At 48.4% G+C, this 27,351-nt stretch overlaps 2 protein-coding genes and 1 pseudogene across 6 annotated transcripts in view; all 3 read right to left on the reverse strand.

Moving 5' to 3' along the window:
- The window catches only part of TIAM1 (TIAM Rac1 associated GEF 1), a 407,741-nt gene extending 402,102 nt beyond the window's left edge, over positions 1-5,639 (reverse strand). For all 4 annotated transcript variants that reach the window (XM_057545316.1, XM_028166880.2, XM_057545319.1 and 1 more), the window contains exon 1: positions 5,497-5,639. The gene's annotated coding sequence lies outside the window, so the exon portion shown is untranslated. The remainder of the gene's footprint in view (positions 1-5,496) is intronic.
- A 14,347-nt stretch (positions 5,640-19,986) lies between these two features.
- On the reverse strand, positions 19,987-20,844 carry LOC130708077 (small ubiquitin-related modifier 2-like; annotated as a pseudogene).
- The window catches only part of LOC130708084 (uncharacterized), a 96,785-nt gene continuing 90,167 nt past the window's right edge, over positions 20,734-27,351 (reverse strand). For both annotated transcript variants that reach the window (XM_057545025.1, XM_057545024.1), the window contains one exon: positions 20,734-20,919. In XM_057545025.1, the coding sequence (XP_057401008.1) occupies positions 20,853-20,919 (67 nt within the window). In that variant the 3' untranslated portion in view covers positions 20,734-20,852. The remainder of the gene's footprint in view (positions 20,920-27,351) is intronic.

A 27,351-nucleotide genomic window follows, 5' to 3' on the forward strand; every position in this document is an offset into this window, starting at 1 on the left:
TAGCCATGCCAAGCAGCCAAAAAAAAAAAAAAAGAACATTTTGCAAAAGAGACCAAAACTAACACATTAGCTCAGTAGTTGGGTCAGGCTCCTGTTAAGTCCAGAAAAACCAAAATGCACATCTGAATGTCATGGCGAGAATAAACCACAGTTCTGAACCTCTAAAACACTGCCCCCAAATCAAGTGGGAACGAGCTAATGAGTTCCTGACTCTCCTAGATGTTGCTGCTCAAAATCTTCTTTTGCCCAGAATGCGGCCAAGCGCTCTCTGCCCTGCGCAGGAGATGCGGTTGGGTCATAAGAGATCTTGTCCCCAGGATCTGAGAAACCCTGGGATGGTCAGGCTTTGGGCTGGAATCTCTCCCGCAAAGACCCAGGGGGCCACCAACGTGGCTGGGGGAAAGGGGAGGCAAAGCAGACCCCCTCCTGAGGGCCCCTCAGATTCAACCTGCAGACCTGAGGCCCACCTTCCCTTCTGAAAAGCAAGCATTGGGTGGAAAACCCCATCCACTCCATTTCTGTGGTCCTGACAGCTCCACAGGGAGGACTCCCAAACCCAGGACTCCCCCTCACCTCCCCTCCCCCAGAGTTGACCTGGTGACTTTCCAGGGCTCATTATCCCCTCCGCAGAGGGCAGAGGAAGCCAGGAGCAGGAACTAGAATGGATCTGTGTTTACGAGGTGAGCATGTCCTGGCCCAGGAGGAGGGCGGTTAGGCAGGCAGAAGAGCAGCCACTGCGAAGGCAGGGTATCCTGTCTCCTCCACGGCCACAGAGAACTGTGTTTGGGGTTTTTAAGGACAAGCAACTGAATCTCCTTCGCCTCATCCCCCATCCACTCCCTGCCCATCCCAAGCCAAGCTTGGTCCCAGGTCCACTGTCTCCCAATCACGTAACTCCTCACACACCTGTACGCTCACCTATATACTCATCCTTTGGTCTTTAATAAAATCCTTCTGTAGAAGCTGGAATTAAATAATGCAGGGGGGTATTGTTTTGTTTTGTTTTTTAACCAAAGACACTTTCCTCCTCCCTTTCATTTCTCCTCCTTCATGAATTCAAAGTGGCCCGAGCCAGAATACACGCACTATTTTCTTGCTTGGCTCCAAAATGCTACATCCAAGTCTCTCTTTATGGAAAGAAACTCTGCGACAGCACCAAGGCTCAAAGGGCCTTGGTCCATTCGGAAACTGAGGATGCGCTCAACTGAAAGCACCTTCCCTCCCACGTGGCTCCTCACTGAATCATCACTCTCCATTCAGCATCCTTTGGATGCACACAATTGATTGGCTCTTATATTGTGCCAGGTGGGTATTTTTTGCCGCTATTTCAGTGAACTGAGACCCCACTTGCAGCCAAATGCAAGGCTCTGAGCTCAGCCTCGGCCCAACGAGGGAAGAATCTCTCTCCACCTAGCAAGAGCTCCAAGGTCTTCTAGAAGAATCTCACACGAGTCCAGGAGGAATCGCTCCATATCCACGGTCTAGGCCTTTATGAATGTCTTAATGAGGTCCCTGGAGACCACAGGAACAGTGAAAGTCTCAAGCTAGAGGGGTGTGGAGGGTGGGAGAAGGGGATGGAAGGGGAAAACCCACCTAACTATTAATATTCTGTACCTTTTACACGAGAGCATTGTTTTATTTTCCAAAAACTCTGTTCCTGGCTGAGTATTGCTTTATTTTTTGAGTGCCTCCTTTATTTAATTAAAAAAAAGAAATTTAAATAAGTGATGTAGTCTACAATGACAATAGTTTTTTTTAAACACAGGAATTATTATATAAAACTAAATATTTAGAGATGAAATGACCTGAAGTTTAGAATTGTGAAAAACAGAAGAATTTGGCTGGGGGCCTTGCAAATCTGTTTCTTCTGGTCCCATAGTTGAGGGGGGGGGGGAAGAAGGGGGACATGGAAACATACACTCTACCCATTTGCTTAATTTAGAAAGGAAAATGAATATGTATATATGCATATATGTATACACACACACACATCCCCAGTGAAACACTGTTTTAGATACAGGAGTCCAAATGACTGGACACAGTGAAAATAAGGCTCTTTCTCATCCACAAGCCTGCACCTAGGGATTCAGGAATTCCACAGGACCCTCTGTACACTGCCCACAGGAACCAAATTCTCTCTCTGCCTTCTCACCCTCAAGCCACCTGTACTCTCAGGCAGAAGCTCCCTGCCATCACTGGCTTCTAGGCAAGGCTTGGACGTGATTCCCACGCTCTTACCTGCATTCCTCATTTGGGAAAGCATAGGCTTGAACTTCGCATCTATTAAAGTGCTGTCTCACAATACGCGTCTCCTTCGGGCAGTAAGTAACCTCCTCGCATCGCGGAAAGGAAAGGAGAGGTGTTACCACGCGCACCTAGCAGGCCCTCTGCAAAGCTTTGGGGAGGAATTCCCGCCCAGGCGTTCCAGAATGCCCGGGGTACCGACCCGCTCGCCAGAACTCCAGGAATTTGGTGGGGAGCATGGGGGAGACAGGCCAGCACCAAGTCTTCTTTCTGGTCTTAGACGGGGAGGAGAAGAGTGGGGAGCTGGGAGAGACAACCGCAGGGGGAAAGGAGAGGAAGTCTTTGTCCTAGCTCTTTGGATGCGCACTAGAGTGCAGTTTAAATTGTCGGCTAATGAGATTTCCTGACCACGTGCTCCCTTTTAAGTCCAGGCCCCCAACTGATTTGATCCCCAGGCAGCAGCAGGGGGCAAAGCTGCCTTCAAGCATCCCTAAGGGCCAGAGAATTCCCAGAACAAGTGCAGGAAGGATCAGAATCATTTCTGCGACTGGAATTTTAAATAAATAGGTTGTCACATTTCTCCACTGGCATCTAGCAATAATGCTACTGACCCGGTAGCTCGTATGAGGCAGCCTCCAATTGGGGTGACTGAGGCAGGCCCAGGGGAGCAGAGGGCATGGGGAACATTCCCTGTGGGCTTCTCTCCCACTGGACAAACTGCAAGTCCCTCGCCTACTTTTTGTTTTTGTTTGCTTGCTTGTTTTGGTCGGTAAAGGCCCCTGGGATCTACGTTCAGTGAGGTGTTACTGGACCCAACTCAATAATTTGCTCCAACAGGCAAAAGGGTGTTGGAACAGGAAGCATTTTTTTCAATATCTTATTCTGTAGCCAAGCCTGAGATGGTCTTTTTCAAACTATTTATTCATCTGATTGTAGGTTACGGAGGGGCTTTTCTTGTTTTCGTTTTTCCTGTCTGAAACTGGCTTCTCTCTTTGCCTGAAGGAAATCAGCAGTGCTGATGGAGCAAAGGAAAAACAAGTCAAAACACATTGACAGCATTTTGAAGGTATTCAGTGAAATCAATTCTCCTACTTTCCCTAGTTAGACGACAACCTCCGCCTAAGGTATATTTCTCTTCTATTCAAAGATAATTACCTAGGAACTTCGGTGTTCACCACTCCAAGACAACCTCCCTGGCGGAGGTTTTTACGGTGGGGTACAAAAGAGCATATTCTAGAAACCAGCGATTTACCAAACTTCTGCTACAAGACACAGCTCAAATTTCACTTCTACCAGGAAGTACTCCCTCCCGGCCTCCAGGTATCTCTTTGTTCAAACCTCCCTCCATCCGGGTATTATTCACTTTGCACAGCGGCCATTGGTTCAGCGCAACCACTTCCCACCTGGACTTGGTTTCCTCCTCCAAACCCAGGCCTGGGTCTCAGCAGAGCCTTAAGAAAGAAGGAAGGAAGAAGAAACTAAAACCTAATGGAAATTCAAATACAAAAGAAAGGAGCTGTAAGCGATTAGATAAGTAGAGTGAAACCTAAGAGCAAGTACAACACGCCCTGTTTGAAGCTGAAAACAACAATCCTTCATGCTTTTTAAAATAAAATAGGAGTTGGGAGAACGGAAAACTGCAGAAAGGGGAAGAGACGCGGGGCCATCCTCTGCAATAGATTCCCTCTAACACGGAAACGTTATTCCAGTGTTTCGTACGTAGCAGTCACTGCGCCAGTTGATTAATATTGTCGTTTAACTCCCACTCCCACAAATGGGAATACTCATCATCCCCACTTTACAGACCCGGAAACTGAGACGCAGGGCGATTAAGTAGCTCGGTCTGGAACAGATCACCCAGCTCGTGATTGACGCTGAGTAGGCACTGGAAGCCGGGTTTTTGACCTCAGCGCCCAAGCTCTCCACTTCTGTTACAGCTCAAACAAAGTGGACGCCAAGTCAGCACGCGTGGGTAACCCGATCCGCTCTGACTGAAGAATGCCCCACAGCTGCTCCGCGGGGCTGAGTGGGTACCACTGAAACGGGCACGGATTGGCCAGCGTCCCCAAGGGCTCGCGCGCGTCCTTCAAGACTTGCCAACACGCAGGAAAAGGCAGACTCGGAATCCACCTGGACTGGCTCGGGGACGAACCCAGAGGATGCCACTGGAAGGGAGGTGAACGTGGCTCAGTCAGCGCCCCGACGGCCGCCAATGCGAGAGGGCCTCTGGGTGTAGGGAGCCTGGGAGCGCCGTGCGCAGCGGGGACTGGGCACGAAGGCGCCGTCTGGGCGTCTATTCCCCGCAGCATCTCTCCAGGAGGCCCGGGGAGGGGGCGTCACCTGACAGCATGCACCAACTTCTCCCAGCTCGGAGGGGGGCTCGCGGCTGCAGCCGGGGGAGCGCAGTACGCAGCTCTCGCCCAATGGCGAGGTCTGTAAACAAAAGCGGGCCCCACGCGGGTCTCCAGCTGGGCGATGAGCGGAGCGGTGCGGCGCAGCAGCATCCGAGCGGCCGAGCCTGCAAGAGAGCTAGGCGGGACCGCGATCCGGCGCGGGGACCCGACGCACAGCCCCCAGGATCCCGCGCCCGGACGAGTCATTGTCTGCGCCCGCGCAGGAGACCGCTTTAAATGTCCCCTCCCAGGTCTGCGGCGGGTCCCCGGCCCTGTGTGCCAACCCCCAGGCTCTCCGCCCCGTGAGTCGGGTCCCGAGCGTGGCACGGATAGCCAAGGTGACCGCCCAGTCAGCGTCGCCGAAAACCCAGGCCTGGAGGTGCCCAAGTCAGGGACGGAGACACACACAGAGAGACACACGCAAGCACACGCACGCCCTCCCCGAAGTTGATAAAAATCAGCCGACAAATACAAAGTGCCGCCGCCGCCGCAGGTCAACGCTGACCTCCTGCTGCCGGGAAGACCGAATGCCAACGCCTGGACACTGTCACTTCCATTCGGCGCCAGGCACCTCACCTGGGCGCCACTGGCTCGTCTCCCTCCTTACTGCTCCCTCGAGCGAAGGATGTCTCCCCTTGCCTCCCCTCGCTAGCTCCCCACCTCCCAAGTGTGGGAACGCGAAAACAATACGAGTAAAGCCCAATCGGGGGGAGCTAGGACCCGCCGGGAGCCCCAATGTGCCGGAGACTGGGGTCAGGACGTGCCCGTCACGGGCAGAGAGGCTCCGGGCGTCCTCACCGCCGACCCTCGGGGCGGCTCTAGCCAGCCGGCCGGCGCTCCCCAGGCTCGCGGTACTCACCCGCGACGTTCGTCCCGGATCTCCGCCAGGGGGCCAGGGACAATGCGGGGCCGCGGGGCTCCGGGGGCTGCGGACACAGAGGCGTTCGCGGCGCTGCAGAGCTGCGCGCCCGACGGCGGCGGCGCTGCTCTGCCCGGCCTCGCTTCGGCCCCTTAGCCGTCTGCCAATGGGAGCTGTCAGGGTGCCTCCGCCAGCCGCCTCGGGGGCGGGTCCGTGGAAGCCCGTGGGAAACCGAGTTCCGATTGGGCCGCCTGACAATCGCTCCGCCTCCGGACAGCCAATCAGAGACGGCGGACACAGGAGCGGGGCGTTCGGAGTTGGGCTGAAGAGTGACAACAGGCGCACGCTGGGTACCCGGGCTGTATCCCCGCCCGCGGCGCGCGGCCGGAGAGGTTCCCCCACCACGCACGCCGGGATTGCCTTCCCACTAGGCTCCGGCGGCGCGGCCTGGAGAGAGCGGGGGAAGGCAGCGGAGGCGCGGCGGCTGGGGAACAGCGAGGAAGCCCCTAACAAAGCAGCTCTGGGAGGGCAGAGCGGCCTCCGCCTCCTCCCGCAATAGGTCCGCGAAGCTGCCTGTCACTGTGCATAGGTGGAGGTGGCCAATGACGTAGAGAGAAGGAGCTCGAGTTGGCGCGCGCGCGCGCGCGCGGCTTGGTATCAGTGGGATTGGTCCGAGGTAAAGGATTTTCCTGCCACCTAAGGCGGAGAGGAAAGAAGAACGGCACGGGGGGAGGGGAAGAGCCAAAAAACGTTGTACCTGCGACACGTGGTCTGGCTTGGGAGGCGTGTGCCTGACTCTAGGGGGAGACAGGAACTTTTGGACGAGAAGAAAAAACCCTAATGTAATCCCTTCCTGTGGATGCTGGGAGGTGTTAGACGCTAACCAAGCTCCAGGTAGGGCACGGTGGCCTTAACAGAATCCTGGAGAGTCCAGGACTCACCGGGTTGACTCACCTTGCCCAGCAAGTACACTTGAAATCACAGGCTCACATTCACCTCCTGAGCAGTATGCGACTCGGGCTAAGTTCACGCAGACCTACCTCCTGGTCTCTTCTGTAAAATCCGGAAACGATGTTTGCCATTTACCTTTGGCGAGATTGTGAGGAAGAGGAAACCCGGACTCCGGCAGTAGAGACGCTAACGAAATCTCTTCCCCACACCCGCCAATGCTCCCTCCTCACCTTAAGAGCTTTGGACACCACCATTAAGAACAAAGGCTGGGGTGAATATTCACTACAACCTGATTCAGTGGACCCAGTCGCCCTGAGGGAGTGGGGAGGCCTGTGCCCCTGGGGTTAGCTGGCTGAAAACAAAAAGAATCCGCAAAAAGAAATGCCTGTGTCCTAGAGCATAAAACTAAACTGGAACACTGAAAGTCATCCTTGACTTCTCTTCCCTCCTCCTTCTCCCATCTTTTCTAGCCTCCTCCTAAATCCATGCCCTCTTCCCGATCCTCTCTCCCCCAACCACATCAAAGGTCTCCCATCTCCTTCCACCCTGGGCCTTGCCTCCTGAAATCTACTCTCCACACTTTCCACTTTGCAAAATCATCCTTCTAAACAGAAAAATCTCATTTTGCTCTCTCACTTCTGGGTCTCTTCCTTTTGCCCAGAGCCCACCCCACTCCCCACCCGACCCTCATACTTTCCCTTCACTTGACTAATTCCCACCCATTCTCCAGATCCTAGCTTAACAGCCAGTGCATCCATGCAGCGGACTTTTGCTGAACTCCAACTTGCAGCATACAGTCTTGTAGACACTGGAAACCTGCCGAATCCATTTAAGGTCATGCAACCATATCTCCTACCCCCAGTGCTTCCACCAACCCCTGTATTAAAGGAGGCTGAAATTGCCAGTTAATTATGGTCTCCTCCACCAGCACAGCACTTCACTGGATCCAGATTCTTAGCTATCTTGCTCTCTGCTGTATCCCAGTGCCTAGCACCGTACTTAGCACATTTGGGGCTCTCAAAAATACTTAATGAATTATAGAGGAGCAAAAAAAGAGGCAAGAGCTCTAAAGATCCGAAAGGTTTCTAAAACATCAGTTTGAGAAGAATGGTTAGGATAGTAGATCTCAGAGTGGTATGTCCACCAAGTCCCATAATGGGTATTGCAAGAATGTTGAGTGACGTTTGAGAGATTTTCCAAAAGACACACTTTCAAAGAAAGACCTCATCTCAGCCAAGACCTTGCCCGAACTTCTCAATGGAGAGTCATTCCTTTGTGAAGCTTTTCATCCCAGGAGAAAGAGCAATTTCTTAACCTATTACAAGCCACCATCTTGGAAGGGGAATATATATGAGAAACACACACACACACACACACACGCCAACACCAAGACTATTGCATGTCAGAGAAAGCAATCTTTGTTTTATTATGCCTCTGATACTTGGGTTTCTCGTACAGCAGCTGAAATTATATTTAAATAATATAATGAGTATCTGTCACTTGTAACTCCCCTCCCCCCCAAAATTATTTCTTCTCTGCCTCACTGAGGTCTACTGCCATCATGGCCCTCCTGTTAAGGAGGTAACATGGCAAGACAGCTTCAGATGAGTCCTCAGAATGGTCATCTGCTTGCCTTGGGCATAGCTCTTTTGGCTCCTAAGAAATCGGAAAAGCGGTGGAGAGGAAGAACCCTGGAGTTACACTGGCTGGTTTGAATCCAAGCTCCACCGCTTTCCAGCTCCAGAGCCTTGTGCAAGTTATTTAATCTTTCATAAGCCTCGATTTTTCATTCTGTAAAACAGCAGTAACACCACCTAATCCACAAGGATGTTGAAGGGATTAAAAAGAAGTCAAGCACAGCACACAGTATGCACTCATACAAGAAGTTAGCTATTGGGCTTAGCTAAGTTAACTAAACTCTCTGACCCACAGTTCCCTCATTTTTAAAATTGGATAATAACATTTCATTAAGTGGTTGAAAACCATGAAGGAGACAGTAGAAGAGAAATGCTTAGCCCTGCCCATAAAGGGGAGATGGATACATAGGAAACCACCATTTGGGGCTTTTTGTCAATTGTTCTCTCCCTCAGCCCCACCTACATCAACACATTAGGACTACTGCCTCTCGGAATCTGCTCAGGGCTGACTATGGGAGGGTTTGTTCCCACAATAATGGTGTCACCACTGAAGTTAATGAAATTAGGCTGACCTAACCTTTGGGTACATTTCTTGCCCTTGAAATCTAAAAAGCTACTACAGGTATCTGTACTGTTTCTTGTCTCTGCTCAGCACAGAATGCTGCTGCTTCACACCGTGGCGAAGAGAACGGGGCGTTTTGATTAAAACACAGACAAATGCCATCTGGTGTCCCATCTCCTGAGGGCACCATTGACATCTCAAAAGAACATAGCATTGGCAATAAAAAAAAAAAAAGTGGAGTTTTAAGGGTAGAATTAAGGGTTTAGGATAAAAGAACCCAAAGAAGTTATATTTCTAGTTCTTGGCCCTAATTTCAACTACAAGTCAACATTTTCTTCCCCATCACTTCCTGAAAGCCTCACTAAATACAGTCATAGCTAAGTCACAGAAAATGGCCTTTCTCACTATCTCCCCATATCTAAACCACAGAGATAAGCCCACACCCTCTCTCCTCTCTAGTCAGCCCTGCGCAGCCTCTGTTTCTACCTCCACCTTCCATTCGAACACATGCTCCCAGAGGGCAGGGCTGTGGTCTTTTTCATTTCCTGCTGTAATCCTGCTGTGGTGTCTAGAACTGAGCCTGGCACAAAGTAATTGCTCAGTAAATATTTACAGAATGAATGAATTAGCCTCTTGTGTTCCCTAAAACGAGGAGTTTGGCACTTATTTTCTTTTCTGTCATTTATTTGTGGATGACCTCTTTTTAAAAGGACGTGAGGCACCTTATTAAAAACACACATACCTCAGGACTTCCCCGGTGGTCCGGTGGTTAAGACTCTGTGCTTCCACTGCAGGAGGCACGGGTTTGATCCCTGGTTGGGAAACTAGGATCCTACATGCCACGTGGCGTGGCAAAAAAAAAATTTTTTTTAAAGATATATTTGTCACAAAAGCACTTACTGGTTGAGTTATCATTTACTTGGGAACCCACCAAGAGAGAGGTGAGTGGTTTTCCAAAGCAGCTATTGTGAGTTTGCGCTGACTCATCCTCAATCTCTTGCCAAGAACCCCCTTCACCTGATAGATTGCCTCAAAGATTAGTAGACAGTTTGAGTTAAAATCTAGAACAAGAAAGTTCTAGTTAGTCATATTTTACTGGCAAGGACCTCTGTTTTGTATCTTCTGAGCTTTTCTCTATCCAATCAGCCAGGTCACGAATGAATACCAAGACCCTGACAATAGGTTCAGAGAAAGTGGAATCTCTGTCTTCTGGTAAGCCATTCTTGGGATGGTTTTCTTTTGAGAGTCACTCCTCTAGAGCTATGAGAAACAGCTGGAAGATGGCTTTAAAACCTAACCTAGGGACTTCCCTGATAGTGCAGTGGTTAAGAATCCGCCTGCCAATGCAGGGGACACAGGTTCGAGCCCTGGTCCGGGAAGATCCCACATGCCATGGAGCAACTAAGCCTGTGTGCCACAACTACTGAGCCCGCATGCCACAACTACTGAAGCCCGCGTGCCTAGAGCCCGTGCTCCGCAACAAGAGAAGCCACCGCAATGAGAAGCCAGTGCACTGCAATGAAGAGTAATGCCGTCTCACCACAACTAAAGAAAGCCCGCACGCAGCAACAAAAACCCAACGCAGCCAAAAATAAATAAGTTAATTAAATAAATTTATTTTTTAAAAAAGGGGAGGGGAGGAAAGAAGGAAGGGAGGGAGGGAAGGAAGAAAACAAAAAGGGGCACAAATTGGGACTTCCCTGGCAGTCCAGTGGTTAAGACTCCGCGCTTCCAGTGCAGGGGGCATGGGTTCGATCCCTGGTCAGGGAACTAAGATCCCACATGCCAGACAGCATGGCCAAAAAATATAAATAAATAAATAAATAAATAATTTTAAAATACACATTGACTCCAAAAAAAATATAACACACACACACACACACAGAAAAAGAGGCACAAATCAATAGGCCAGCGTTTCCATCTGGCCCCTAAGCTGACCCCCCCTCTGCTCCTTCCACCATATTGTTTCCTCCCTCCTTCCCCAGTACCCAGGACCAGCTTCACACAGGCATATGACCTGTGCACCCCCACAGGCTCCTGCACTCAGAAGGGCCCCATACTTGGTTTATTGCTCTGCCAATGCTGCCTTTAAAAATCCTAACTTTTTTTTTTTTTTTTTGGCACGTTGGGTCTTCGTTGCTGCACACAGGCTTTCTCTAGTTACAGCAAGCGGGGGCTACTCTTCGTTGCGGTGCACGGGCTTCTCATTGCGGTGGATTCTCTTGTTGCTCTAGGCCCGTGAGCTTCAGCTGCTGTGGCACGAAGGCTCAGTTGTTGTGGCTCACAGGCTTCAGTAGTTGTGGCACGCGGGCTTCAGTAGTTGTGGCTCACGGGCTCCAGAGCGCAGTCTCAGTAGTTGTGGTGCACGGGTCTAGTTGCTCCACGGCGTGTGGGATCCTCCTGGACCAGGGCTCGAACCCATGTCCCCTGCATTGGCAAGCGAAAAATCCTAATTTTTGAACCACAAGCCTGCAATTTCCCTTTTGCTCTGGGCCCTACAAATTAAGTAGCCTGTCCCTTCTACACTTCTGCCACTCCGGGGTGTCTCACCCTTTGTCCTCCTTGACCCCCAGTTTGTACCTTTCCCACAGCAGGCACTCAGTATAACTAAATTAAGGGGTTGAACATAAATGTAAAGTAGCATTTGTCCTTTATACACCAGAATGGAAGGAGCACAGCCAGGTGTTATGTAGAGAGATGCCCTTGAGAGCTTTTATTTTTATTTATTTATTTATTTTTTTGGAAAATTGAGTTATTTGGGTTTTTTTTGGGTTTTTTTTGTTTTTCTTTTTGTTTTTTTATTTTATTTTATTTTATTTATTTATTTATTTTTGGCTGTGTTGGGTCTTCGTTTCTGTGCGAGGGCTTTCTCTAGTTGCGGCAAGTGGGGGCCACTCTTCATCACGGTGCGCGGGCCTCTCACTGTCGCGGCCTCTCTTGTTGCGGAGCACAGGCTCCAGACGTGCAGGCTCAGTAATTGTGGCTCACGGGCCTAGTTGCTCCGCGGCATGTGGGATCTTCCCGGACCAGGGCTTGAACCCGTGTCCCCTGCATTGGCAGGCAGATTCTCAACCACTGCGCCACCAGGGAAGCCCCCTTGAGAGCTTTTAGATGAGGTGCAGCAATGAACACAGCTTACAAGGGGACACACTTGGATCTTCTCACTAGGGAATTCCAAGAAGGTGAGCCAGGACAGCCCAGGGGCCACGAAAACCCCAGAGGAGGATACACACTCCCGTCCTGTGAGGGTTCATTTTATGTGTCAACTTGATGAGGGCATGGGGGCAGGGGGGGGGGATGTCCAAACATTTGGTCTAGGTGTGTCTGTGAGGGTGTTTCTGGAGGAGGTTAACATTTGAATCAGTAGACTGAGTAAAGCAGATTGCCCTTGTTAATGCGAGGGGGCCTCACTCAGTCAGTCGGAGGCCTGAATAGAACCAGAAGGCTGAGCCCCCTGTGAGTACGAGAGAATTCCTCCTGCCTGATGATGTGAACTGAGACATGAGTCCTTTTTTCTTTTCTGGCCACACCACGCAGCTTGCGGGATCTTAGTTCCCCAACCAGGGATCGAACCTATACCCTCCACAGTGAAATCACAGAGTCCTAACCACTGGATCACCAGGGAATTCCCTGACACATGGGTCTTTTCCTGCCTTCAGACTCAAACTGAAACACCAGTTCTTCTTGGGTCCCAGCCTGCAGGCCTTCAGACTGAAACTGACACCACCAGCTCTCCTGGGTCTCCAGCTTGCCAATTACAGATATTGGGACTTCTCAGCTTCCATAATCACATGAGCCAGTTTCTTATAATAAATCTCTTCATATATCTATATTGATCTATATAAATATAGATATCTCCTATTGGTTTGTTTCTTTGGAGAACCCTAATACCCATTCCAGTAGTGTTCCTTACAACCATTCACCCATTCAGTGTTCATCTATAGCCTGGCTACTCAAAGTGAGGTCCATGGACCAGCAGTAACATCACCGCCCAGTGTCAGAAAGGCAGGGTCTTGGGGAGGCCTTATCCCAGACACACTGAATCTGAATCTACAGCACAATAAATGCTTCAGGTGATTCATCTGCACATAGTGTTGGGAAACACATCAGCCCTCTTGGAAAATGCAAAGTCACCTGGGAGGAATGACAATATTAAAAACAACTTCTTAGTAAAGAGTTTGTTTAACCAAGGCTCTCTTCCCTAAGGACAGATGTTGGGAGTGGGGTGAAAGAGTGTTCAGAAGAGGACTTGGGAAGGCAGGACACTTTCCCAGTCATGACAAGCCTTCAGTTACAGAGAAAAGGCCAAGGGAGCCTCAGTATGCAAACTAGCAGGCCAGACCAAGACAAAGAAAGTCAAGGTCAGAGAGGCCAGGCCAGGCAAATCAGGCCGCATCACAGCCAAGGAACCTAGCACTGCCTCCCCCTTGTAACGTGCTTGGTTGCATTTTATTTTCTGTTTTCACTGAAATGGCAGTTTGTGGAGAAACTCTCCCACTTGGCTGCGAACAGGCTCCGAGCGACAGCAGCACTCTGCAGAATTGGCAGGGACGGAGCTGCGGAATGTTTCAGAAACTTCAGGGCAAGGGGACAAACAAACAACCGGGGTGGGGGGGGGAACCCTCCTCAAAATGAGGAGAAAGAGTTGAGAATCAAAAACAGTTACCAGGGGCTTCCCTGGTGGCGCAGTGGTTGAGAATCTGCCTGCCAATGCAGGGGACACGGGTTCGAGCCCTGGTCCGGGAAGATCCCACATGCCGCGGAGCAGCTGGGCCCGTGAGCCACAATTACTGAGCCTGTGCGTCTGGAGCCTGTGCTCCGCAACAAGAGAGGCCACGATAGTGAGAGGCCCGCGCACCGCGATGAAGAGTGGCCCCCGCTCGCCACAACTAGAGAAAGCCCTAGCACAGAAACGAAGACCCAACACAGCCATAAATAAAAATAATAAAATAAATAATAAATAAAAATTAAAAAAAAAAAACAATTACCAGGACAGAAACAGAATCATGGACATAGAGAACAGACTGGTGGTTGCCAAGAGGGAGGGGGATGAGGGAGGGATGGAGTGGGAGGCTGGAGTTAGCAGATGTAAGCTTTTATATAGAGAACGGATAAACAGCAAGGTCCTACTGTGTAGCACAGGGAACTGTATTCAATACCCTGTGATAAACCATAATGGAAAAGACTATTTTAAAAAAATGTATATATATGTATAACTGAGTCACTTTGCTGTACAGCAGAAATTAACACACCACTGTAAATCAACTATACGCCAATTAAATAAATAAATAAATAAAACAATGACCAGGAATGCATCCACAGGTCTCCAAGTGAAAACCAATCTGATTTTATTTTTTCCACTTCCACCTGCCCCAGCCTGATCTTTAATTCATCTACATGGGAAAGAACAAAAGCTCATCTTAAAACAAACTGTAACTACCGTATGGTGGTGGGTCTCTGGATGATTTACCAGATCGTAGCCTATTGGATTCTCTCTTCACTTAGTTCACAGGTGCTGCTGGCCCAGTGAGGGTGAGGGTGAGGGTGAGGGTGAGGGTGAGGGTGAGGGCCGGGCAGAGCCTTTTCCACTCTTTCCCACGCCTCCAGCACCTGGGCAACATACAGTAAACAGAACATGCCAGAGCACATGTCTGCAGCTCTGCCTGCCTCAGACCACACATTTATTCTCCATTCTACAGAAGCGTCCTCCTCCCTAGTCTCACAGGAGTGTACGGAGAAGCTTGCAACGTGGCCACGCAGCCTCGGCACAACAGTCACTAGGCTTCAAGGGTAGGCACACCAGTGCAGGGGGGCCCCAGAAGTCAACCTCTCCTCTTGGAATAAAGACACACACACACACACACACACACACACACACTGCCTAGAGAGGCAGTAGTTAAAGGCAAAAAGGCTAGTGGTTAAAAGCAAAGATTCTGCCCTAAGCCAAATCTTGCCTCTGTTCCTTCCCAGCTGTGTGACCTTGGACAAGTTACTTAGTGTCTCTGGGCTTAATTGCCCTTGTATTAGTCATCTTGGGCTGCCATAACAGAATACTGTAGACTGGGTAACTTAAACATTTACTTTAATTTAAAATAAATTAAAGACGGACTTCCCTGGCGGTCCAGTGGTTAAGACTTCACCTTCCAGCGCAGGGGGTGTGGGTTCAATCCTTGGTCAGTGAGCTAAGGTCCCATATGCCTCGTGGCCAAAAAAAGAAAACATAAAATAGAAGCAATATTGTAACAAATTCAATAAAGACTTTAAAAATTGTACACATCAAAAATATCTTTAAAAAAAATTAAAGAAATTAATTTTCCTTACAGTTCTGGAGCCTAGAAGTTCAACATCAAGGTGCCGTCAGGGTTGGTTTCTGGTGAGACCTCTCTTGCTGGCTTGCAGATAGCTGCCTTCTCACTGTGACCTCACGTGGCCATTCCTCTGTGTGCACACTGAGAGAGAGCTCTGATGTCTCTTCCTCTTCTTATGAGGACACCAGCCCTATCGGACTGGGCCCCCACCTTTATGACCTCATTTAACCTAAATTATCGGGACTTCCCTGGCAGTCCATGGTTAATACTCCATGCTTGCAATGCAGGGGGCCCGGGTTCGATCCCTGGTCGGGAACTAAGATCCCACATGCTGCAACTAAGCACGTGTGCCGCAACTACTGAGTCCACGTGCCGTAACTAGAGAAGCCCACACGCAGCAATGAAGACCCAGCGCAGCCAAAATAAATAAATTAATTAGTTAATTAATTTAAAAAATAACCTTAATTATCTCCCATAAGGCCTTATCTCCAAATAGTCACATTGGGGGTTAGGGCTTCAACATATGAATTGGGGCAGGGGCGCTGTGGACAGACACAGTTCAGTCCATCACAGCCCTCATCCTTAAAATGAGGCTCAGGATATTGTCCCTCTCACAGGGATGTTATGAGATGAGGTGATACAGGAAAAACTTAGAACAGTACTCAGCCCATGCTGGGGACACTATGGATCCCGGACTGATTGACAAAAGGCTAGACTCTTTTTTGACAAGCTCACTAGGCATCTCTCCCTGGATACCCCAAAAGCCACATGAGCTTAACATGAGCATCATCTCATCGTGTCTACTTCACACCTACCCCAAACAACCACAAACAAGTCCCACTAACCTCTTCTGTTTCCCAGGTCAATTTCTGGCCTTACCATCTAAGGAAGCAGAGCCCAGGCTGGAAAAATGGGAGGCAGCTTGGACTGACCCTACCCCTTCCTCCTCTACTTCCACCTTCTACCCCTCTGTCACACACTCTCTGTTAACTATAGAACAGAGGCCTGGCACTTTTTCACCTGGCACTGAAGTCCCATTCTGCCTTCCTGATTTCCCACAATATTCCTAACATAGACATGGGGTGACCCAGGGCTCCCCGAACAGCACCTTTTCTCTCCTTGGTCCTCTGCCTGGTCTACCTCTTTCCGTCCAAGTTCTCCTCTGTCTGGTGGGCTCCTGCTCACTGTTCAAGGCCAGGCTGGCCGATCACCTCCTTCGAGGGGCTCTCTTCTTCCTCATGGTTACCAATCACCTACGATGTGTGAGGCATTACATTATGCAGTTTCCTTTATTTATTTATTTATGGCTGCGTTGGGTCTTTGTTGCTGCGCGTGGACTTTCTCTAGTTGCGGCGAGCGGGGGCTACTCTTTGTTGCGGTGCGTGGGCTTCTCATTGCAGTGGCTTCTCTTGTTGCAGAGCATAGGCTCTAGGCATGCGGGCTTCAGTAGTTGTGGCATGCGGGCTCAGTAGTTGTGGCTCACAGGCTCTAGAGCGCAGGCTCGGTAGTTGTGGCGCACGGGCTTGGTTGCTCTGCAGCATGTGGGATCTTCCCAGACCAGGGCTCGAACCCATGTCCCCTGCACTGGCAGGTGAATTCTTAACCTCTGTGCCACCAGGGAAGTCCCATTATGCAGTTTCTAATTCAATTTTTCATTTTATATTTACACCAACTTTCCAAAATATGTTCTATAGTTTCCATTTAAACCATAAAGAGACTGAGTAATTTGCCAAGGTCAGAGGGCCACTGCCTCATCCCCCCAGGCTGGATCTCCAGCTGCTTTCCTAGCCCTGGATTGCCCGGCCTCCCAAACAGAACCTGTCACTCCATCTTCAGAGCTGGTGCAGGCAGCCCACGGGTATGACGCTTATCACATTGTATTCCAGGGAAGAGAGGACAGCTGTACCTGCTCCTAGAGGGGACAGCTCCTTCATAATCACGTTCCCATGGCCCAGTCCAGTGTCTGCCCAGAGGCAGAAGACTAGTCAGTTTTGGAGGAATCCAACGTGGGATACAGTGTCTGCAGGAATCCCGAATGGAAGACCTCATGTCCCATCCTGACCTACCGTCCCATCTTCTCAGAGAGTCTGTTGGTCCATTTAGTGTAGCCAGGGATGGTCATCATTACCATACTTTTTGGTGGAGGTAAGGAATGCACACTGATTAGAGACAAGCCCTGATTTAACCAGCATTTAAAACTGCCTGCTCTGTGCTGTGTAACATCCGGGGCTGAAGACAGGGAGAAATGCAAAGGCGGAGAAGCCACAGCTTCCCCAGACTTCCGAGGCGCACAGGGAAAGAGGCAAAGTGGTCAAGCAAGAAATGAATACTGCCGGCCAGTGTGGAAGGGCGGTGCTGAGCCTCTGGCAGGAGCCAGCATCGGGCTTCCACGCTGGGATCCGAGAGTTTCTGTCTGGGCTGCTGCTAAGTCACAACTGTGATGTCTCCAATGGGGTCCGAGAGTCTCGCTTTATAAGTACGTACTGTATTCATTTGCTCAGGCTGCCCTAACAAGGCACTGCAGACTGGCTGGCTTACACAACAGAAATGGATTCTCTCGCTGTTCTGGAGGCTGGAAGTCTGAGATCAAGGTGTGGGCAGGGCTGAGACCTCTCTTTTTGGCTCGCAAGTGGCTGCCCTCTCACTGTGTCCCCACATGGTCTTTCCTCCACGTGCAAGCATCCCTGGTGTTCCCCGCTGTCCTAATCTCCTCTTCTTATAAAGACACCAGTCAGGGGGCTTCCCTGGTGGCGCAGTGGTTGAGAATCTGCCTGCCAATGCAGGGGACACGGGTTCGAGCCCTTGTCTGGGAAGATCCCACATGCTGCGGAGCAACTGGGCCCGTGAGCCACAACTACTGAGCCTGCGCGTATGGAGCCTGTGCTCCGCAACAAGAGAGGCCGCGACAGTGAGAGGCCCGCGCACCGCGATGAAGAGTGGCCCCCGCTCGCCACAACTAGAGAAAGCCCTCGCACAGAAACGAAGACCCAACACAGCCATAAATAAAATAAATAAATAAAATTAAAAAAAAAAAAAAAAGACACCAGTCATATGGGATTAGGCCCCAGGCTAAGGACTCCCTTTTAGGGTAATCACCTCTTTAAAGGCCCTGTCTCCAAATACAGTCCCATTCTGAGGTACTGAGGGTTAGGACTTCAACACAGGAAGTTGGCGGGGGCGGGGGGGGGCACAATTCAGTCCATAGCAAGTATCAGCTCCCCACTACTTCTTTCTTTTTTTTTTGGCCACACCTCGCGACATATGGGATCTTAGTTCCCTGACTAGGGATCAAACCTGTGCCCCTTGCACTGGAAGCGCGGAATCTTAACCACTGGACCGCCAGGGCAGTCCCGCCACCACCTCTTCTAACTGTGAAGAATAAACGCACAACAGCTGAGGATTTGTAATCGGCATCAATACCCTTTCCCCATCGTGTTTGGGTCAGTTTTCTTATCTGAGTAACTCTTTGTTGGATTGAATTGAATTCTTTGGTTGGTTACAAGGGTCACTGAAGAGGTATCTTCTCTCCTCAGAAGGCTTTATTCTCTTCCTTTTGAAAAGGAGGGGGAAAATGTGTTATGGAGACGTCTAAGTGTTTTCTTTTAAAAAGCCTGAGAGTGAAGGACAATAATGATTGTGGAGCTTTAGAATCAAAAAAGTGTAGGAGCCCCAGGGAGGGTGGGGGGAGCACCACATCCAGGGCAGGAGGCAGAGACACCCCAGCTTGGGAAAAGCACCCTTTTCTCACAGTGTTCTGAATATTCTGAATTATTGCATGTCTGTGACTCAGCTCTGTCTATAGGTGCCTTTCAATAGCTGTATTATTCATTCCTCTCAGCATTTACATTTTTTTTTCTTTTTTTCCTTCTAAAACAAGTGTTGCTTTTATCGGCTCAAAACTTGTGGTATGTAGGAAGCAACATCCCAGGCTCTTGGAATCCTTGTTATTGCAAATGATTTTCTTTGATTGATCAAACCCCAGTGTTCTAACATATAAATTGGTAACTGAAAAACATTATAAATTGCAGCTACCCAGGCTTTTTTCCCCATGAATTCATTTATCACACCTATATTATCTGGGGACAGCTGATGGAAATATAAAAGGCTCACAACTATTTTTCCCCTATTCGCTACTCCAAGATAATTCCTGATTGGAAATAAAGAGCTTGGACATTGTTGCAAGTCATTTCTAACAGCCAGCTAATAAAGGACAAAATAATCCCTCCTGGTCAAAAAAAAAAGTGTTTCATGTAATAAACACTAGTTTTTATCCCAAAGAAAAAATGTGTACAAAACAGGACTAACTGGTACTTTGCAGAAGTGGGTCACATGGAAAAAAATATCTGAGCATAAAACAGCTCTGTACCTTGATGGTATCAATATTATTTTAAAAACTAAAGAAGTTTCATAAGTGAATTTTGTTTCTACTTGACTGACCTTCTACATTACTTTCCTATTGCTGCCATAACAAATTACTACAAACTTAGTGAAACAACACAAATGTACTATCTGGAGGTCAGAAGTCTGAAATGGGACTCACGGGGCTAAAATCAGGGTGTGGGCAGGGCTGCATTCCTTTCTCGAGACTCCCGGGGAGAATCTGTTTTCTTCCCTTTTCCAGACTGCTGAGGCTGGCCATATTCCTTGGCTCATGGGTCCCTTCCACCTCTGGCCAATGGCATCGTTCTCATGCTGCGTCACTCTGACACTGCGTCTGTGCTGCCTCCTGCACAGGCTTTTAAGGACCCTTGTGATTATATTGTGCCCACCTGGATAATCCAGGATACTCTCCCCATTTCAAAGTCAGCTGACCAGCAGCCTCATTCCATGTGCAATCTTAGCTCCTCCTTGCCACATAACATAACTTAGTCACAAATTCTAGGGATTAGATAATGGACATCTTTGGAGGCCTTTATTCTTCCTACTACACCCACTTCATGGGAAATAATGAAAATAAGGTGCATTTCAGGAGCCGTGCGTGGTTTGTTTTTTTTTTTTTTTAAACAAGAAGTTTATTTAAACAGCAAGACGCTTGACTTGAAGGGAAAAGTATCTAGGATTCATTTCTTTTAGAGTAATTTATCCCTACTTAAAGAAAGATTGCCCTACATGTAACAGCTACGTACAAAAAAGTTATAAAATTGTCCTTGGTTTTACAATGATAAATGAAGAACATTAAAATTCTCCAATCGAACAAGGTATGCAAGAATTTTTATGTTGTTCTTTTTTTGTTAAACAGTGAGAGCAAAATAACTTACTGGAATATAAAGATAAGAGCTGAATGAGCATGCCACTAATGGAGAAAAGGGGGTATCTTCACAGAACCAGTATTTTTCCCCATTCCGTCTCCATTTGATGTCGATCAAAACATACCATTGGCCGTTTAGTTAAAAAAAAAAAAAGCAATATGCTTGTGCACATACACCAGTTACTTTAGGTACAATAAAGGAATGGGGAAGGGGAAAATGAAAGAATAGAGAAACTATACTGTAGTAGTCAGGATGTGGTGGAACCAAATTGCGGTTTTCTAATTGAGAATGTCTTCTTGGTCCGGAGGAACAGAATTCTGGACTAAAGTAGCAGGTTCCCTTTTGAGCAGACACCTCCTGTGTGCTGCTGGAACACATCAATTGCATCTTCATCCTCCATTTCCAACTGTGCAGGTGTGTTTGTTTCATTGATTGGCTGCCCATCAAATCTGAATCTGATCTGCCTCATTGACAAACCCGGTCGTTCACAATAGGCTTTCATTCGTTTACTAAGTGGTGTATGCCTCTTAATCTTCAACTGCACCACGGACATCCTGCCCCGCCACCTTCAAATTAATACGATCGTTGTTCTCAGTCTTGACTCCTTCCTTGGGCTTTTCGTCAGATGCTGGCGACAGGGATTGCAAACTCACTCAGGTTTGACACTTGAAGGGAGAGGCAGTTTGTTTGTTGAACAGGCATTCCAGAAGGCTCCTCTGCAGATCAAAACCACAGTGAGATATCACCTCACACCTGTCAGAATGGCTATTATCGAAAAGACAACAGTTAACGAATGTTGACAAAGATGTGGAGAAAAGGGACCCCTTGTGCACTGTTGGCTGGAATGTAAATTAGTGCAGCCACTGTGGAAAACAGTATGGAGGTTCCTCAAAAAATTAAAAATAGAACTACTGTATGATCCAGCAATTCCTCCTCTGTGTATTTATCTGAAGAAAATGAAGACACTAACTCAAAAAATATATGCACCCCCATGTTCATTGCAGCATTATTTACAATAGCCAAGACATGGAAACAACTTAAGTGTCCATGGATGGATGAATGGATAAAGAAAATATGGTATAGATATACAATGGAATATTATTCAGCCATTAAAAAAGAATGAAACCTTGCCATTTGGGACAACATGGACGGACCTTGAGGGCATTATGCTAAGTGAAATAAGTCAGAGAAAGACAAATACCGTATAATCTCATCTACATGTAGAATCTAAAACAAAACAAAACACAAACAAAAAACCAAGCTCACAGATATAGAGAACTGAGAACTGATTGATGGTTGACAGGGATGGGGAGTGGGAGGTATCAGTGCAATGGGTAAAGGGGGTCAAAAGGTTCAAACTTGCAGTTATAAAAAAGATAAGTCCTGGGGGTGTAATGTAGAGCATGATGACTATAGTTAATAATACCGTATTGTATATTTGAAAATTGCTAAGAGGGTGGATTTTAAAGTTCTCATCATAAGGAAAAAAATGTTTTGTAACTATGAGTGCTGATGGATGTTTACTGGACTTGTTGCAATCATTTCACAATATATACAAATGTCAAATCATTATGTTGTATACTCTAAACAAGTATAATGTTATACGTCGATTATATCCCCCCCCACAAAAAAAAAAGATTATGCTGGTCTAAAAAAAAAAGAGCTTCCTGCATGGCTCTTACACGTTTCCTTTGTTAGGCCCTGTGTTTTGAATAGGTGTGTGTAAAGGAGGCTCTGTTCAAATTAGATCTCTTGAAGAAAAATCTCTGAGGAAAATGTCTTCATCGAAAATTGCTACTATCCGAGCCCTGGTCTGGGAAGATCCCACATGCCGCGGAGCAACTAGGCCCGTGAGCCACAACTACTGAGCCTGCGCGTCTGGAGCCTGTGCTCCGCAACAAGAGAGGCCGCGATAGTGAGAGGCCCGCGCACCGCGATGAAGAGTGGCCCCCGCTTGCCGCAGCTAGAGAAAGCCCTCGCACAGAAACGAAGACCCAACACAGCCATAAATAAATAAATAAAAGAAAGAAATCATGTTCTCATGTGAAAAATTTGAAAAAAAAAAAATTGCTACTATCTTAGGTTGGTCTTGCTCATTAAAATACACTTACTTGGGACATTGAAAAGAGAGAGAGGGGAGCTAAGGGTCACAGGTCATGTTCCGGGGGGCAGGAGCAGAGTTGGAGCTTAGCCTGCAGGGAGAGCCCTCGGCATCGACGGCGTGTGGGGAGGAGACAGGCTGCACGGGATGGAGGGAGAGGTCTCCCTGCCATGTGGTCTCAGCGAAGGCCTCAGCCCACCCCGTGGGGAGCTCAGAGCGGGGCTGGCCCTTCAGGACAAAGTGCGGTGGGATTGGGGGTTCACTGGATGCCAGCTGCCCTGAGAAAGGGGTGTATCTTGTGGAGGCAACTTTCTGGAGTGAAACCAGTTTCCAAAGAAGGCTCATAGCCGCGAGCTGTCAGTGGACAACCTTCCCAGCAACTGGAGGAGAGAATTCTCCCGTGCTGAACGGGAATTCAGAGTCTACATGAGCTTCTGCTCTCCTGGGCAAGCCACTAACCTCTCAGTGAAGGGGACCACCACCTGTCTGGCCCGGAAAGACCCCCGAGGCCTGTCTGTCCTTCTGCACCTGCTCCGTCTCTGCCCTGGGCTTCTGTGATCTTATCTCTCAAATAAGGGACTTCTTTTGATGTTGAAAAGTGACAACCCTCTCACTGAATCAAGCCCGTAAATCTGGTTTAGTTTGGCGCTCAGTGTTTTAAAATTTTAAGACTTTGTTGCCAATATGCAAACAATTGAGAGACTTCCCCAGAATTCAGGTTTCTGGATTTTTTTTTTTAGAAAGCAGATCTGGCCACACTCAGCCTAAACCCCTTCAAGGCCACAGTCGTCGGACATGTCACAAGCCCACCAATGTGTCAAGATCTTCACCAGGCCTCCAGCCCCTGGGAACACATGCTAGATTTTGAAAAATATTCAGTTATTTAAACGTGGCTTCTAAGTTAATGCTCTTTTGTTTTTAACGTCAACAAATCAGCTAACCTTTTATGAAACCCCAAATGAACAAATCTCTCAATTACACATACTTTGCTAAGTAGTGAATATGATTTTTTTTTTTTTTTTTTTTTTGGCTGCGTTGGGTCTTCGTTGCTGTGCACGGTTTTTCTCTAGTTGCGGCGAGCGGGGGCTATTCTTCGTTGCAGTGCACGGGCTTCTCATTGCAGTGGCTTCTCTTGTTGCAGAGCACGGGCTCTAGGCACGTGGGCTTCAGTAGTTGTGGCACGCGGGCTCAGTAGCTGTGGCTCGCGGGCTCTAGAGTGCAGGCTCAGTAGTTGTGGCGCACGGGCTTAGTTGCTCTGCGGCATGTGGGATCTTCCTGGAGCAGGGCTTGAACCCATGTCCCCTGCATTGGCAGGCAGATTCTTAACAACTGCGCCACCAGGGAAGGTCCGAGAATATGAATTTGAAAGTGAGGAGGAAAGAAATCAAGCCCAATGAAGCATACTCCGTCCAGAACAATCCCCCAGCAAATGGTATCAGTGGATATGAGTAACACTTTGATTTTAAAGAAACCAATGTCAGTGACATTTGTGACATGTTACGGAGTAATTGCATGTTTGTTATGGATCAAAACCCTTAGTGTGAAGCAAGAGTAAGAAATGACATTAAAAATTATTCTTTTGCTAGAGAGCACTCTATCTGCAAAGCCAAGCTACTCAAGGTAAGTGGCAAGTAGGAGTTTTGACGTGTTCCCTGGTGATTTGTGTTGACATGTGACTTATTCTACATCTTAGAGTCATTTTGACTCAGCACATGAGCCACCGTTGGTGCAAAGCCTTCAGCATTACTTGTCTCCACTGTGAGGAGGCCTACCATGAAAACGGTATCGCTGGTAGATGGGAGGGATTGTAAAGAGGCTCTTGGTGGCCTTCACTCTTTCCTCCTTGTTAATGGAACACAGATTTTGCTCAGGTGGAATGCGTCCAACCCTGGCACATCCCTAGGGGACGGATCCTGATTGAGCTAAACATGGCAAGGATATCACATTCCATTTTGATGGACGGTTACATTTCCAGCTTCTCTTGCAGCTATACCGGCCAAGTGTCCTAGTCTCTTCACTGACACTTTAGGAAACCTGCTGGGGTGCTTCTGAAAAAGATAATTTGTTTCCTGGTAAAAAGGGACAAATGTAAGAAGAGGGCTTGCTCGTGGCTCTCTTCCCCTTACTTCCGGAGCTGTGGCAGCCACCTTACAACCATGAGGTGACGACCATTACACGAATGAAAAACCAACCAGGGTGAAATGAAAAATAGAGTCTGAATACTGGATGACACGGATGATCACCTGAGCCATCCCTGTAAATGCCTACTTCCAGCCTTTTTGCTGAGACAGAGGTATATTATCTAGTTCATTAAGTTTATATTTTTATACATTTTAAATTATTTATTTAGATTTTCTATCATGAGCAGCTAAGAATATTCCTAACTGATGAAGAATTTTGGAGAGCAAAATGCATTTAATGTCACAAAAGGTAAGATAATGCCCTATAACTTAGAAAAACACTTTGCCTGTGTTAACAATGAACTTTGTTCTATTATGGGCACCTTTTCAACCCAAATCCTATTGTGCACATACTTCTTGGTTTCTCTGAAGTGTATCAGAGTCTCTGGACTTAATGCTTACCTATGTACCACGTTGAGGACTTCCTTCCCTTCATTTTTTTTTTTTAAAGAACTGCTTTATTTATTTTATTTTTGGCTGCATCAGGTCTTAGTTGCGGAATCATTGCAGTGCTCGGGCTTCTCTCTAGTTGAGGCGCGTGAGCTTAGTTTCTCCGCGGCATGTGGGATCTTAGTTCTCCGACCAGGGATCGAACCCACGTCCCCTGCATTGGAAGGTGGATTCTTAACCACTGGACCACCAGGGAAGTCCCCTTCCCTTCATTTTTAACTTAACGATTGGACAGGGCACTATTCTGGAATTTCTTATAACACGGTAGAGCAGAGAGCACAGTCCCTGATGCCAGAACACAGACCAAGGCTTCATCATTTGTTGTTTCTCATAATCCACGTCTCCCTTTTATTCCCTGTCTTTCCATCCTTTCTTCACCTCCCCCTTAACTCCATCATCAGTTTCTAACACCCCCTGAACCTGCTTCCCTGAAGGTCACCAAGGCCCTTCTAGTCAAATCCCAGGGTCCTTTTTTAAATTTACCTCTATTTTTAAAAAATTTATTTATTTATTTTCGGCTGCGTTGGGTCTTTGTTGCTGCGCGTGGGCTTTCTCTAGTTGCGGCGAGCGGGGGCTACTCTTCGCTGCGGTTCGCGAGCTTCTCATTGCAGTGGCTTCTCTTGTTGTGGAGCACGAGCTCTAGGTGTGTGGGCTCCAGTAGTTGTGGCATGCGGGCTCAGTAGTTGTGGCTCACGGGCTCTAGAGTGCAGGCTCAGTAGTTGTGGCGCACAGGCTTAGTTGCTCCGCAGCATGTGGGATCTTCCCGGACCAGGGCTCGAACCCGTGTCCCCTGCATTGGCAGGTGGCCTCCCAACCACTGAGCCACCAGGGAAGTCCCCCAGTGTCTTAATTCCTCTCCACTCCAGGGTCTAGTTCAGTGCTCACTGTGGGGTCCACTGAAACCCAGCCTCTTGCCTGGCTCCTTCCCCAGAGCCTCACGGCCTCAGAGAGCTAATCAATGCTGAGGGCTTTGGGCATCTCCTCTTCATTAGAAGTGACCAAAAAGCAGTGGACAGACACCTCTCCCTGGCTGGGTGGCCTTGTGTGAGTCATTTAACTTCTCTCAGCTTTAACCGATTAGCCTGTGAACAGCTGCTCCACGTATCCATAAGAGGCATGTTTTGGGGCGCCTGCTCAGTCCACACCCACTCTTCCGAGACCCGCTCCCACCCATGGCCTGGTCAACCATGTGTGTGCTACATGACCCCGATGAACAGATTACTGGACTAGTGGGGGATGCCCAAAGACAGCTGATACATTGGCTGCTCAGTGACCAAATGTGTTCTTTTTTTCTCAAAAACCCAAGCAAAGAGCCCCAGAGAATGGTGGGCATGGGAACTAAAAGGTGCCGACGCCAGGCCGCCACCTCTCCCAGACAGCACAGTGAAGACCAATCAGATACAGGCAGCTGCCGAGGGAAGCAGGAGCACCGAGCAGACAGACAGACTCGAGGACGGGAGGCCATCTCTCCCCGGAGCACCGCATGGCTGGTCTCATCTTAGAGCTCCAGGGCTTCCAGAGTCCCCTGGGTTCAGCTAGCTGTTCTTTGGTTCCAGGAGATGCCCTCGACTCCTTTGAGCCCACCGCCTTTTCATCTGTACTAACTCCTGTGTCTCTCTGATCCTTTCAACTAAAAAGCCTTGACCAGCACAGAGTCTCACAGAAGCGTGATGAAGATAGGTAGCTAGGATACCTGACTTCAGATCAACAGAAGATCTGTCTCCCTTGTGAAACCTCTTCAGTGTTCTATGGGCTCCCAAAAGAGCCCATAAAGTACTTTCTGAGTGGTCATTATGGGTTCAGCCTCGATGGGTTGGGCTTAGGAAAGTGGAGAAAAGGCGGGGATTAGAGCCACACAAAGGCCCTGAGGCAGATGTAAGCAAAGTGTGGGGGAGGGGAGGAGTCATGGGACAGACTGAGAAGGGAGCGTCACCTGAGTTGTCATTTTGGACACACATTCCCTCTTCTAGTACTAGAAACCCTCTTTTTTTTTTTTTAATAAATTTATTTTATTTATTTATTTTTGGCTGCATTGGGTCTTCATTGCTGCGTGCAGGCTTTCTCTAGTTGCGGTGAGCAGGGGCTACTCTTTGTTGCTTGCGTGGGCTTCTCATTGAGGTGGGTTCTAGGTGTACGGGCTCAGTAGTTGTGGCGCACAGGCTTAGTTGCTCCGCGGCATGTGGGATCTTCCTGGACCAGGGCTTGAACCCGTGTCCCCTGCATTGGCAGGAGGATTCTTAACCACTGTGCCACGGATCACAGAGAAGGAGGGGGCAAGGAGTCCAGATGACATAATTTGGACTCCTGAATCCAGCTATACCTGAAGCCATTCCCAACCCTTATACTGCTCAGTTATAAGGAACCAATATATCTCCTTTTCTTTCCTTACAGTGGTTTGATTTAAATTTATATTACTT

This window comes from Balaenoptera acutorostrata, chromosome 4, assembly GCF_949987535.1.
Source record: "Balaenoptera acutorostrata chromosome 4, mBalAcu1.1, whole genome shotgun sequence".
In the NCBI taxonomy this organism is placed as follows: domain Eukaryota; kingdom Metazoa; phylum Chordata; class Mammalia; order Artiodactyla; family Balaenopteridae; genus Balaenoptera; species Balaenoptera acutorostrata.